Consider the following 15,648-nt stretch of genomic DNA (forward strand, 5'->3'; position numbering starts at 1 on the left):
ACTTGTAAAAAGCGAAGAAACAAGAGTTGTAGTAAAAAAGATAAAAATTGCAAACTTGCAACTCGACCCTCATAGGGTTAACTTTTTAACTATAGTTACAAACCATCCATCTTTATCTCATAATCATCCCCGTATATAATATTTACTAGCCTATTGCGATACACAGATTGTTTTTAACATTCGATAGTTTTTAATAATATATTTTATAATATAATTTTTAATAGTTGAAAAATAAATCGAATAATATAATAAATTATAACAATATATATTTTATAATAATTTGAGACTTGATTGAAAATAAATAATATAATATAATATATTATTTAAATAAAGAATATAAAAATTTAAATATAATAAACTGTTGACGGGGTTCGAACCCTAAATCCATGAGAGCAGAGCAGTTTAAATATTAATATAATAATATTTTATTATTGTATTCAATGGTTCTCATTTTTTTAACTTTAGATCTGACGGTTGTTATTTGTCGTACCAGATAACTGTACCGAGTAACTACCAAATAGAAAGTGTTCTACTTATAATAGTATATCATAAATAAATAGATAGATAAATATATCAAGCGTGTGATGTACTCCACTAGATATTTATACCAATGTACTGGATAAACACTTATCAGTCAAATCAGTCAAAATTAGTACTAAGACTAAAAAAAGCTCAAAGAACATACCTAAATAGTAAAATTATAGTACAGACAGAGATTATGTATATAAGGTATAATTTTAAAAATGGGGAAAGGAGTGGCATCAACTAGGGTTAGCTTGAAGAAGAAAAATGGGGAGAAAGAAATTAGAAATCAAGCGAATTGAAGACAAAATTAATCGACAAATTACTTTCTCCAAGAGAAGAAGTGGGTTGTTTAAGAAAGCCAAGCAACTCTCTGTTCTTTGTGATGTCCAGATTGCAGCTATTGTGTTCTCTAACCGTGATAAACTCTATGAGTTTTCGAGCGCCAATAGGTAATCTACCTTTCATCTTTTTGCTTGCTTGTGCTCGTTGACGTATATCTGTTTTGCCTTGCGTTTTAATCATGATTTTTTCGATGTTTTTTACTAATAATCTGCTAAAACTTGTATAATTTCTTTGTGGGAGCAGGTCTTTCTTTTAAAAAAAACGACTTAATATTGGTCAGACAAGATATATGTTCACATATATGCATGTTATTTAGACTGCAATGTCTCTTGCAATTTAAATATTGTTGTTCTCTGTTTTTGTATAGACGATTTTATGCTTCATGTATTATTTTATATAATTTTATCTATAACTATATCTATGTAGAAGTGTTTTAAAAATTCTGAAAACTTTCAACAGATACAGGTGCCTGTATCACTAAAGTCTACAGTCAAGTCAATTTGTTTGTAAATTACAATGATATATTGTTTATCAAATAATCAATTAAAAGACTAGATCAGATAATTATTTACTCTATAAAGTTCAATTTTGGGAAATTTTATTTCCGGGATAGATTTTAATTTCCAGAGCAAACAAAGATGAAATGACAAAACTGCCCTTCTGCATGAAAAATACTACTGTCCCACTGAATTTTATATATTACTTTTTGGCACGCTTTTCAATTCTCATTTAAAACATAACTCCACAATATTTTTTTAATTTTTTTTCCTGTTTATTCAATTTTTTTTTTAAAAAAATATTATAAAACTACACTTTATAGAAGTCTCGAATAAATAATGAACGTATATTATTCCATGGGACGGAGTTAGTAACAGCTAAGAAGAAAATAAATGTGAGGATAATTTTGTCTTTCCTCTTTTTGTTCTGAAAGTTAAAAATAGGTCAAATTTAAAAAGGAATCGGGTCAAATTACACATTACAAGCAAATAGGTCAAGTTCTAAAACAAATCAGGCCACTCATATCAATATGAAAATCAATAAGAATATATAAATTTGTCAATCTGAATGAACAATCAACAACCAAAAAGAACATGAATTTGGGGGTAATTTTGTATTTCCCCTTTTTTACTTTTAAGTTAAAAATATGTCAAATTCAAAAATAAATAAGATCAAATTACACATTACAAGCAAATAAGTCAAATTCTAAAATGAATCAGGCCATTCATATCATGAAAAACTAAAACTGCCCTTACGAATGAACAATCGACAATTAAAAAGAAAAATAAATTTGAGGGTAATTTTGTCTTTCCCCCTTTTTTCTCCGAAAGTTAAAAATAGGTCAAATTAAAAAAAAACTGGTTAAATTACACATTACAAGCAAAATGGTCAAATTTTAAAATAAATGGAAAGATAAAACTGCCTTCTGAATGAACACTTCTGAATGAACAATTAACAGTTAAAAAGAAAATAAATTCGAGGGTAATTTTGTCTTCTCATTTTTGCTCCAAAAGTTAAAAATAGGTCAAATTCAAAAAGAAATCAGGTCAAATTGCACATTAGAAGCAAATAGGTCAAATTCTAAAACAAATTAGGCCACTCATATCAGGGAAATCCTCAACTGCACCCTTCTACTTTTTATTTTTTTATAAATTTTAAGTAAATACAAAATTTAACTAAACAGTTTTAATGGCCATTCAAATTTTATGTTTTCCACATTTTCAGTACCTGTATCAATCTATTACAATTAAAAATATTATCATCAAAATTTTTGAACAAAATATAATTTGAAACTTAAGTATCGGAAAGAATTTTCTTTAAAATATCATTGTTCTTTTAACTTTTTCAACAAATACTATTATTTTTTTTAACATCTACATGTGGTACCGTTAACGTCAAACTAACGTTTAGGTAGGGCTGAGCATTCGGTTCGGTTAACCGAATACCGAACCGAAATTACCGAAATAATTCGGTTCGATTACTGAACCGAAATAATTCGGTTATGATATTTTGTGTTATTCGGTATTTCGGTTATTTCGGTAAAAAGGTATTTCGGTTTTTTCGGTTTTTTTACCGAAATAACCGAATTACCGAAATTACCGAAATATATATTATAATATATATTTATATATTTATTATATAAATATATAAATATATGTATTATATTTTATTATTTTTCCTATTTTGCTAACCCAGGTCTTTTTTTAAGTTCAATTATGAGTTATCTATCCGCTATTTTGCTAGTGATTATATTTTCATCTCTTTTTCCTACATATTTTGAAAAAAGATAATTGTCAAGGTGTAATTTCCGTTAACATGTAGAAGCAAGCAGATCATTAATTGTTCAATAAAAATAGCAAAATTTTTATCTTAAAATTTAATTTTCTTGTAATTCGGTTTTTTTCTTCAGCTTTCGGTTTTAACCGAAATAATTAATTCGGTTCGGTAAATAACCAAAATTATTTCGGTTCACTAATCGGTTATGATTTTCCTCCTTATTCGGTATTCGGTTACCGAATAATATTCCGGTTCGGTTCCCGAATTACCGAATACTCAGCCCTACGTTTAGGTAACAAAATGAGATAATACATATAGATAATATATATAGAACTTCAAATACAAGGTATCAATCATAAGTCAAAATTGCGAAATGGCACAACTTGAAAAAGGGAAAAACAGAAGGGCACCGTTGAAAGTTTCCTTAACTTAAATGTTATTTTGTACAAATTTATTTTCCGGCATCTTGGAAAAGATCTCGTACACGTTAGAGCATTCATAATAAAAAATACTATATTTTAAATCCTCTCTCTTTTATATCATTTTTAGCACCCATTTTTCAATAACACTCCAATGGTTAGATATCCAAGATGTCAATTTCACTAATTCAATAAAAAAAATGCACAAGCCAAGTATATTAGAGAAATGAAATTTTATGCATCATTGAGACCATAAGTGAAGTAGGATAGGATGACAACTTTTGGTACCCCAAGTTGGCACCTCATCAACTCATTTGGCACCCCAATAACATCTCTCAACTCCAATGGAGTGCTATCAAGACACGTCATGCCACGTGCCGTTGAAACTCCTCTTGACACCCTCCATTGGAGTACATTTATACTTTCACATAGAAATAGAGAGTACGAAGAGAGAGTATGAGTTCTCACAAGAGGCTCACTTAAGAATGGGACGGCAGTGGTCAATTGTCAAGCTTCTTGGACGTAGTACACTGGAATTGGAATTCCAAGTCCCACAATGAACAGCGGTAAAACACCACTCTGTTGTTCCAACAGCCAACTATTTACTTTTTACGATTAAATTGACCCAATTTTGACTGAAAATTTCACATAGTATAATATCGAAAATACTTATAAAATTAATATCATTATAAAGTATGTTTAATCTACTTTTATATGTATATTTTAATTTTTTAAAATGATGAAAGAATGAGTTTTTATTTACAGTCAAAGTTGAGTCAATTTGACTATCAAAAATCAAACAAGACAGATAAATTGGGACGGAGGGAGTAGTATGCATTACCAATTTACATATACAATATGAAATGATTTTAATTCTTAAATCACGTTTTTCTCGATGAGAAAAAATACACCAGCATGTAATGTCCATGCATCCTTCTCATTTGCTTCTAAAATTGTCCCCATATTGAACAACAAATACCTTTGAATTTTTTCATTCTTTACTCCACATCATTCTCCTTTCATTTGTAAAAAATGTTGTCCACGAGCTTTATAAAATTTTAAATACACGAATGAGTAGATTTGACGTAGAACTTAAAAACATCAAATTTCCAACACATGAACGATACCCTTGAAAAAAATCTCGAAAGAACAATATATCTCGATGCCAACATATCTTTTATGTTCCAAAACAATCTCAATTATCAACACTAGCATCACACTGTATTTTAAAAAGTTTTATTTTTTGGGCAAATCTTGTGTAAGAGTAATTAACAATTGACCATGACCCTTTTATTATATTTCATACTTCTCATTCAAAAATAAATTCTCCTTCAGTGCTCCAAGTATACCTAAACCATGAAGTTTTCACGAATCTATCAAATTTTCAAGGCATATCCAATCTAATGTGGCATGTATCTATAACAGCTACATCAAACAAGACTTGAACTTTGAGTTCACATATTTTAAAAAGATTTGTGCTTATTTTATTAACTCTACATTTCGTCATCACTTAGTAATGCAATTTGTAGAGTTTTGAATGTGATGTATGCTAGTTGAGCTTCTCAACCAATGTAGTAGACATACCAACAAATAGTAACAAGTTAAGTTTAAATTTTAAACAATAAAATTTTTGTTGTACATTTATAATAAGAAAACCTTATTACCTATTTATAACTAAAATCCGTGCCCACACTGGATTATAACATGTGAGATGCACAGATAATGTTTTATATTTTATATTTTACTGTTCATATTTTAATAGATATTTTTATTAGCAGAGAACATATTATATAAGATAATAAAATAAAATAATTTATTTTATTGAAATTTTGAACCCTGGTCATTTTGCTCGTATCTTAAGAATGGATAACATAAATATTTGATTATAATATGTTGTTGACGGAGTTCGAAACTTAAACCTTTAGAAGTAGTTTATAAAATAAATAATAAAAGTATTTAAATTATAATATCGTATTTAAGGGGTTTGGACCTTTAACCTCTAAGAATAGTTTAAATATTAAAATAAAGAATATTCTTTTATATTATATCTAATAGTTCTCATTTATTTTCTTAAATCTAATGATTGTTATTTACTATACAACAGAGGCAATGATTGTTATTTTATTTACAATACATATTTATTGTATAAATTCAATGATTCCGATTATATTTGTTATTTTTGAGCACGGTTGGATAGCTCAAGTGGTAAAGGGCTTATCCTCTGTCGTCCCAGATCCTGGGTTCGATCCTGGCTCACCCCGAGAATTGTTGAGAACAGATACTCATTTGTAAGGCTGTAAGCCAAAATTAGTCAAAAAAAAAAAAAAATTAAATTAAATTATGAGAATATTGGGGGTGGCTGAGAATCGAACATTGATCCTCCTGCCAGATACCATGTTAAGTAACCAGTCCTAAAACCTTAAGGTATTAAAGGAAGGCCCAACCGGAATATTGGTCAAAAGTCGGGTGAGACAATTTAATCGGCCAAAACGGTCAACAATCAAATTCATGAAAGTATATGACCCGAAAAACCTAATACTAAATATTCGGGATTAATTGGCCAATTAATCAGTAGACGGGTGGGTTTTGTCTCGATTAATCGGAAATTGAGTCAAAAACAATATTTTTTTTTAAATTGGTCTATATAATTTTTAAAAACTGGTTACTAAACTCCGTGGTGTGGTCCATCTGCTGAGCAATTTTTAAATCTTTAGGAACCATTTATGCTATGCCTTTCCGCGTGTCTTTATTGAGCTATATTAGAGTCGGTAGCCATTATGCTCTTCTCTCATGCTTTTCTTCATTCACGGTTCGATGTCCGAGTGTGATAGTGTAACGGCCCAGTCCTACATCGAGTAAATTTAGGATTTTAGTTCAGTTTATAAGGTAGAGTACTAGTAAGTGAACCAACAAATTATGATATTTTGGGGACTGTAGTGGGCTTTTAGATTACCCATGCCGGTTGCATTTATAGTTTGGATTAATTGGGACTTAGAATCATAATTTTCCCAATTTTTGAAAAATATTTTGGATTTGACTTGGTCTTCCACATATCGGAAAGATCTTTTGAAACAATCCAGAATCAACGAATTCCGACTTAGGGAATTCCGACTTAGGATGAATTTGCTACAATTTTCATAAGATTGCTCGTATCGGAAAAATCTTTTCCAAAAAGTCCATGATCGAGGAATAATATGCATATATAATGTTAGAAAACTCTAAATCTAAGTTTATTAATTATTCGTTTCAAATATAATCGATATTTAAGGTCTATTATTCTAACTCAATTTTAATTCCTAATATTCATCAAATTTTGATCTTTTTTATTATTATTTAAAAAATTACGAAATATTACCCCTAGGAAAACCACACCGATCCATCTCAAACTTAGTGGCCGTATGAGAAAGTAGCTTGACGCAAAGATATGAAAGCACCATAAAAAATTTTAAATGGTTTTTAAGACCTGCAAAAGCTCATATTGGACCAAGTACAGGAACTGATGTAATCGTGGGAAATAAACTGAAAATTTTACGGGGGTTGCTTACATCGATCATATACCCGTGAAGTACGACCGGAGAGTAGACCTAGACCCGACAATCACGACATTAAATTTAGTGTTTGCATTCTATTTTTATGTACACAAAATAAGAAAGTACATGAACATTAAAGTATTTGATATGTTAAAATCTTCTGAATCACCTTGCATCATATATTTACTTCTAACAGAATAACATTTTTTCATGATGTTAAAGATATGATATAATATAATATCTAAAAATTGCACTGGGAAATAGCCATACAGATCAGGCTTAGGCAACAAACCTTTATGGCTTAGCACTTTTATAGTTTAAGTATGGTAAAAAAACCTTCGTCAATCATAAGGAGCTTAAGCAATGTGTCCCTAAAAATCCTAAAAACGATCCAAATTAAAGTCAATGAATTTCGAGCATACATATTGTAGAAGTTCGATTTTCCTATATTTTTGTCATCTTTATCCGTCGATAATCTAAAATTCTTAAGTATTTCTTAAGTGCTACAAGCATTGATCACTTCTTAAAAGCTTTTTTGTTCTTTTAGCTGCATAACTTGTTTTATACCCCCAATGTGAACATAAATATTGACCTTGAATATTACTAATAGTAGTATTACTTCAATCAATAATAATATGTAGTAATAAACAATTGTTTAGGATACTTTTTTTTTTCTTTTTTGTTCGCATGATCATCAAATTTTTCTAGTTCGACTACTGGGTTACTCATAGATTTTACTATGCATGCAGCAGTTTGGCTGCAATTCTTCAACAATACCATGATGTCTCTGATGCAGATGGGAAAGAAGCCACTGGAATTCATGAATATAAGGTAATGACATGCTCATATTACTAGATCTTTTTGTGAACATACTTTAGATATTTAAGATATCTGCAGTCTCAAATTTAGGTACATCGACTAGACGTTGTTATATCTAGATTATATTGATATAATTTACTTCTTTCATATTCTTCCTCTGTGTTTGTTTAAATTGTCTTGTATAATAGATTCTTCTTTTTGATTTTTTCTTAAACCTCTTTGCTTTTTATAATTATTACATCCACATTTGTTTTTATTCTCTGTAAGTTTGCGTACATCTCTGTTTTAAATTCTCTACAAGTAATTATTAGTATGATAGAAATTAGAGTGCACCTAAATGTCTATTGAGAGTTCAATATATCAGTCGTGAGAAGACTTATATTGACATAATTTACTTATTTCATTTTCTCCCCCGTGTGTTTAAATTGTCTTGTATAATAGATTCTTCTCATTTGTTTCTTTTTCTAAAACTTTTCTTTGGTTTTTATATATGTTATATTAAACTTGTTAAAAAATAAAAAAAAAGGATAATCAATTCATACGTCTTGAACTATAGGTCATTTTTGGTCAAGGTCCTTGAACTAAAAAATCATTGTTCACATACTTTAACTTCCCAAAAATTTGATTAGCATCCCTCCGTCTGAATTTGACTAACGTCCGTCCATTAGTCAATAGGGTTATTTAACTTCTTGAATTTTGGGCTTTTGATTTGTTGATGCAATGATGAAATTGTGGATATAAGAAGTTTCAAGAGGTCAAACTGAAAAGATCTATCTAGGTTTCTATGGCGTTAGATGTGTGCAATCTTGTTGGTTGATTTGTACCGATCTAGAAGCAACTTTAAAGTTTTTCGGGTTGGTTAAATGATAATTCAGGGAACTGATACACTATCATTTCTAATCTGAAGACGTGGAATGTAATTTGTGAATTGAAATCATAATAATTTTTGCTTCATAATTGATATTTTAAGGAACTGATACAATCTAGATTGTTGATTTAACATGGAATGTTAATTTGTGAATAGAAGTTGGAACATACAAGTAGTCGGGCGAATGGAAATTACTTGCAAAGATTTGAAAGGCAAGTACCCTCCAACTCTCCTATCTGAATGTTAACGGATAATTATTTTTGCGATAAGATACGGCTGACGTAAGTCTCAATCCTATCTAGGTACCTAGATGAAGTGAACTTAGATGAACTCAATGTGGATGATCTTGCTCAGCTACAGAAAGAAATGGAAACTTCACTGGCACAAACAAATGCAACCAAGATCTCAATCAATGTATGAATATTTACACTTAATATCTAAATTGTTTTGCAAAATATGTTTTGTCATATGTATATATACTTGATATGTTCATTATTTTGCATATTCATGAAAAATAATTGTCCGACATCATTCTTCAATAATTTCCTTGTCTTTCACTCTTATACCCTTGCATTCTGTATTACCTCATATTATTTTTTATAATTTTATACTCTTTTGCATGACTAATTCTCTTGTTCCTAATTTCCTAAATCTCAACAATATCATCTCATTTGACTTTGAAAGGATGGAAATTTTCTTTATGCCAATTAGACATATATCGAAAATGAGGTTATTTGCACTCCTACTTAGAAACTTTACGGTGGGCCTACTGAACAATTTAGTGCTCTTTTTAAGGTTCGGAAGATGGTCCCCAGCGCTTATGGAAAATTTGGCGCTTCTTAGTCGGACAACTTATTACATTTTGACGACATTGTTTTGATAAAATATTCCTCATTTATAACATCTCTATAATTTTATAAGATTACCTTTTCGGAAAACTAATATGCCAGGATCAAATTTGAATTTGAAACTGGTGATCCATCCAAACTCAATCATAAATTTTAGTTTTTACTTCCATTATTAGCCTATATGTCTAGAACAGAGAACTCCTACTCTCAAAGAGACAAAGAGACTGAATGTTAATTGAAGTAAGAGTTGTGTCATTATTCAAAACTTAAACTAGTAAATTATCAGATTCTAAAGAACCAAGTACTAAATTTATGTTTAGGGATCAAGAATTGTCGAGGCCCATGGATATACGATTCGTTTCTGGCCCTATTGATCCAAACAAACAAAGATTATTTTGGGATTTGAATTTAGATTTAGAAAAAAAAAGATCTAGAATTTAAGAAATACTAAAAAAATTCAATTCAAAATGCATCTTAGACCCCCTTTTACTACCAGAAAATATATATCATATTGTGACAACCCGGGTCAAATACCGAGTCTTTATCGAAAAACGGGTCAACTCCCGATTCTGAGTCTGAAATAAGCCGAAGCCTACTGTCCCAAATGCGGCCAACTTGGGCAACGACTAGCCCACTACAGCCTCCAAAATATCATGATTTGTTGGTGGGTGCAAATAGTAGTAGTACTTTGTCTTATAAACTAAACAGAAGTCCCTCGATACCTAAACTCCTAACGTCCTTGTCAAGCCAGAACAGACAACCCATAGGTCCGGATCTTTGCCTCTCTAGCCATTTGGGATAATACCGGCTGGTTTCGTGTCCCCTCCTCCGGATCTCTGTCCACTGTGGGATAATACCACCAGCCTTCGTGTCCCTACCTCCGACAACTTGACAAATCAAGCTTTCGAGAGTCAGATTTAATACCATATGTGACAACCCGGGTCAAATTACTTTGTCTTATATACTAAACAGAAGTCCCTCGATACTTAAACGTGTCCCCTCCTCCGGATCTCTGTCCACTGTGGGATAATACCACCAGCCTTCGTGTCCCTGCCTCCGACAACTTGACAAATCAAGCTTTCGAGAGTCAGATTTAATACCATATGTGACAACCCGGGTCAAATTACTTTGTCTTATATACTAAACAGAAGTCCCTCGATACTTAAACTCCTAACGTCCTTGTCAAGCCAGAACAGACAGCCCATAGGTCCAGATCTTTGCCTCTCTAGCCATTTTGGGATAATACCGGCTGGTTTCGTGTCCCCTCCTCCGGATCTCTGTCCACTGTGGGATAATACCACCAGCCTTCGTGTCCCTACCTCCGACAACTTGACAAATCAAGCTTTCGAGAGTCGGATTTAATACCATATGCGACAATCCGGGTCAAATCCCATGCCTTTTTTGAAGTCCGAGATAAGCCGAAGTCTAATATCCCAAATGCAGCCAACTTGGGCAATGAGTGACCCACCACAGTCCCCCAACAGATCATGATTTATTGGTGGAAGTATCATGATTTATTGTTGCAAGTAGTAGTATTACTTTGTCTTATAAACTAAACAGAAATCTCAAATCTGCTCGATGTGGGACTGGGGTGTTATACATATAAATATAATAGTAACACTCCCCTCGTTCCATTCCTATGCCAACTATAGTTTTGATACCATGTTAAGTTATTGATTATCATAAAGCCTTTAGGTATTAGGAGGAGGACTTCTTGAATTTATTATTATATTATAACAATATTACAACTTTGCGATTTATATCTGAAACTCGAATATATTCTTCTCACATCTTTGCCGGTGTTGTATATCTTAGCTACCTGTATCACTAACTTCTGTTTTTCATTATGACTCAACATCCCAATTGCTGCAATATATCTTATTTAGTGAAACAAACTAATTGTATACATATGATATATGTTGTCCACCAAGGGGCATCAGTGATGTTGGATTCATTATATTTCTTTTTTTGTGGATACCTAGTTCAATCCGATCCAATCCAAAACCCGATGGTTTGGATTTAACAGTTTTATTTTGAAACCCGAAAATATTTGGATTTTACAAAAACCGAACTATACCTAGCATTTGCTATCCCTATCCATGTTGGCCATTAACTCGCGAAATTATTTAGCTATCTTGATACCTCATATGCTATCTTTAGTGATTATGGTGATTTAGTTCTGTCTAGAGGCAGAAAATCATGGTTTATCCGAATTCTCTTGTAGTGAACAAGTTTATGCTAGTCACTCCACAAATGCACCTCTTATGTTATATCTGAACATGTCTGTCTCGATCTGAACTAAGCTCTTGGGACGTATCTAAATATATTTACATGTGAAGTCCTATTGGATGCGATTGCAAGTACAGTACAAGTTAAACCTTATATACTTGTGTACTATCCAATATGCAAGGTATCTAGTTATATCATATTAATTTTTACTTGCTGTGCAGACGCAACAGATGATGGCACCACTAACCACTCTCCAGGAGAAGGTAACCCTCATTCCACGACTACATATGGTTTCTTAAGATTGTCGATTTTTTGAAAAGCATTTCAAAACCTCTTGGAGCGAACTACATTTGGGACACCAGATTTAGTGAAGTATTTACTCGTAGCATCTGTCATGTATTCTGCAAGGTCAATTCCTATGCTCTGTTTTAATATTTAACATCCTAGTACACTTTAAATGATCAAAATGAACAATTGCATTCTGTTAAATTCAATTCCACTGATTCAAGAAATTGATTACCATAAGAAAATAGAAAGAATAAATATCTAGTGCATTTGCAGAGCATATTTGGGTCTTAGTCAATTTTATGAAACCTCATTTTGTCAAAGTAAGATGTACGGACTACCTCAGACAAGCAGTATGCATACATGCATGCACATCAACATCAAAACAGATAAATTTATATAACAAAGGAAATCGTAATATGACTTGTAGCTTTGCTAACCTCCGTGCAGGAAAAACTTGTGAGAGAAGAAAATGAGCTCTTGGTACGGCAGGTAGATATGAAGTGCCAATTGTGTACCTGAACATCATCATTGCATGTATATTTAAATTATACAAACAAGCAGCCCCCGGGTATGGTTCATTAACTTATGTTCTGTTACAGATAGCTGCAATTGAAAAAGAAAAAATAGCTGCAAAGGAGAAAAACAAAAACAGAAAGGGAGATATGAACTTACACAACCTTGCAGTTACCGACACAAATCCTCCCAAATTGCAGCAAACACTAATGTTGCTTTTTTAGTAGAATATTCCATCCATCGTCAAGAAGGACAAGCTGCAGGTACCCACTGAAGCATCTCAGAATTGTTGTTTGCAGAAGCTCTGTATGCAAACCCGCCTTATTTCTGAATGCCAAGATGTTAATTTCCAGGGTCTTATCAAAAATAAACTTAATTAAGTGTTGAAATTTGTTTTTCTATTTGCTCTGAAGTGTTTGCGCGTTTGGTCTTTTAAATAAAAAGTTTGTGTAAACTGCTTTTCTTGTTGTGTCTGTATTGTTTACTTGGTTTAATAAAAAAAAATGTTGAGTGAACTCTGTTTTGCTTGTTCTCTGTATCCTTTGCTGAGATTATTGTCATCTTCATTTATTTCCAAATAGTGTTGGAACTATGGCTTTCTCGAAAATCTTAAAATAGTTAATACTCCCTCCGTCCTTTTCAATTGTTTACATTTTTTAGATTACATTTTTTAGAGAGTGTCCGACACGCATTTTAAGGTGCATATAAAGTATAGTTCTGTAATTTTTTTTTACAATTTTTTTTTTCTGAATAAAAATTAAAACATTCAACTTTTATTTAAAGAAAGAAAATTGTAAAAATAAGTTACTTAACTATATTTTTTATGCACCTTAAAATGCGTGCCGGACACTTCTTCAGAAATGTAAACAACAATTGGAAGGGACTGAGGGAGTATATGATAAGAAAATTAAAGGAAATAGACTATTAAGAGCAAGTCCAACAGCTTCCCTGAACTTACTCTTAACTTCAAATATCAAATATAAGAAAAGAAGAAGAAAGGTGAGATTAGATCATTAGATCTGATTGAAAGAGAAGTCGCTCACGCACTTTTGTACTGATTTCAATTAAGTATAATATAATATATGGGATACATTCAGGGAGAGTTTGATGTTACAAAATTCTCATTATAAGTAAATAGAGAGGTGATACAGGTTCTTCTGCATATGATCTTATTGTGTAAATGAGGAGTGCTAACAGGTTATAAAAAATAATTTTAAAATGACGTGATAAAAAATAATTTCAAAATAATGTAATATATGAGGTATATTTTACTAATTGCACAATGACCGGACATGTCAGACGGCATTTTGTAATATTTGCGATCAATTTTAAATACCTAACATTTTTCCTTGGAAAAAATTAATTGAACTTTTTTTCATTAATATATGTTTCATTTAACTAGTGGAGAATATAAATTGTTTGAGCAAAATTAGGAATGAAAAAGAAGAAGCGGGAGGATCATAAACTCACCGAAAACGGCCAAACCCTATATTCCAGAACATTCTAAAAGATTGATTGTATTATCAAAATAATGTTAGTCGGTAGACAGAAAAATATTCAATAGTGTATCATCCTTTCCTAAAAAAACAATAGATAAAAGGTATCAAATAAATGTTTTTAATTTGATACATTTATTTGTTATGGTACATTTTTTTTTTATTTTAAAGACATTATGGGTGATTAGCTTTTTTAACCCAAGAGCTGTTAGCTTTGGTTTCCCCAGTAGACAATCCAAATTAGTAAATTACTGTTTACTCAAACATTGAAAAACTAAAAACTCACTTTATCAAAACAAATTAAAGACACACAAAATAGATATATAATAAGCTGAACAAGTAATATACATAATTATTATCTTCGAGAAGTAACTCTTTATCTGCATGCATATATATATATATATATAGTTTTGGGAAGGCAGAAACTCTGTACTTTAACAAAAAACATGATAGATATGGTGAAGGACTTATATGATACATGAACATCAGAGCACAAATCCTATATCGATGGATAGAGTACTCAGTACTGTACGAAACTTCTACTGTTTTATGTCTGCAGGTGAAGCATTCTTCATCTGTGGATGGAAAGACTATAATTATATGGACTTAAATGATTAACATATGAACATGCATGCATCATCTGTACTAACACATGGATCTATAGACTGCTATAATGACTTACTGTTTGTCATCTGGAGTGTAAGAAGCTTCTTGATCTTTCATTCAAGAGGTATTCATCTGCTAGCAAGCAAATATTAAGAGTTAAGCAACTCAAATGATGAAAATAGCTGTGTGGTAAACACAAAAGCACATATGTACACGCAAAACATGTTTGAGTATTATAAAACTAAAAGAACATAATGTCGATGTTAAGGCGACGTAGATGATCATCTTGGGACTTGATATTAAACAAAATAAAATGATAAAGGAGTATAAAATAGATAAAACTAGGGAATGGTGCACTTAGTACGTGACAAATAGTGCTGGCCAAGTGTGCGGTCCGTGCGTGCCGGGCCGGGCCGCACACAGGTTGAACACTCGGTATTTAAATACTGAACCGGACCGCTGAATTACGAACCGGGCTCGGGCCGGGTTTGAACCGTTAAAACAGGACTCGTAACCGAACCGAACGAACCGAACAAATTCGCGGGCGAGCCGTGTGTGCGGGCTGTGCGGGTTGAATTCGTGTGTGCGGGCTGTGCGGGTTGCGGGCTCGTGCGGAAACCGAAAGAATTCGTAAGTTGAATTCGTGTGCGGCTCGTGAGTTGAGTTGAATTCGTGAGTTGAGCAGAAACAGAAAGCCGAGAGGGCATCTAAAGCCGAAGAGAACAAGCATCTAGAAGCCGAAAGAAATACTAAAGCATATGCTACGGAGAAGGCTCGCTTAAAGGCACTTAAGAAGGCAGACAATGAAAAAAACATTGATGGAGTCTAAGAAAGAGGTCGAGGAAGAGAACAAAAAGGCGGTAGCCTTGAAGAAATGAGGATAGCTGAACC

General features: G+C 32.0%; 1 protein-coding gene across 3 annotated transcripts; it reads left to right on the plus strand.

Moving 5' to 3' along the window:
* The first annotated feature begins 636 nt into the window (after positions 1–636).
* Positions 637–13,170, plus strand: LOC141678848 (agamous-like MADS-box protein AGL27). Of its 3 annotated transcripts, none has more exons than XM_074485256.1 (7): positions 637–974; positions 7,840–7,921; positions 8,934–8,989; positions 9,080–9,191; positions 12,076–12,117; positions 12,590–12,622; positions 12,742–13,170. In XM_074485256.1, the coding sequence occupies exons 1-7, from the start codon at positions 790–792 to the stop codon at positions 12,877–12,879; spliced, it is 648 nt and encodes a 215-aa protein (XP_074341357.1). In that variant the 5' UTR covers positions 637–789; the 3' UTR covers positions 12,880–13,170. The 3 variants fall into 3 exon arrangements, with proteins under 3 accessions (XP_074341357.1, XP_074341354.1, XP_074341355.1); XM_074485253.1 differs by having other exon boundaries at positions 642–974; positions 12,590–12,631; XM_074485254.1 differs by having other exon boundaries at positions 643–974; positions 7,843–7,921; positions 12,590–12,631.
* Positions 13,171–15,648: the final 2,478 nt, after the last annotated feature.

Source organism: Apium graveolens, chromosome 8 (assembly GCF_009905375.1).
Source record: "Apium graveolens cultivar Ventura chromosome 8, ASM990537v1, whole genome shotgun sequence".
Classification (NCBI taxonomy): Eukaryota; Viridiplantae; Streptophyta; class Magnoliopsida; order Apiales; family Apiaceae; genus Apium; species Apium graveolens.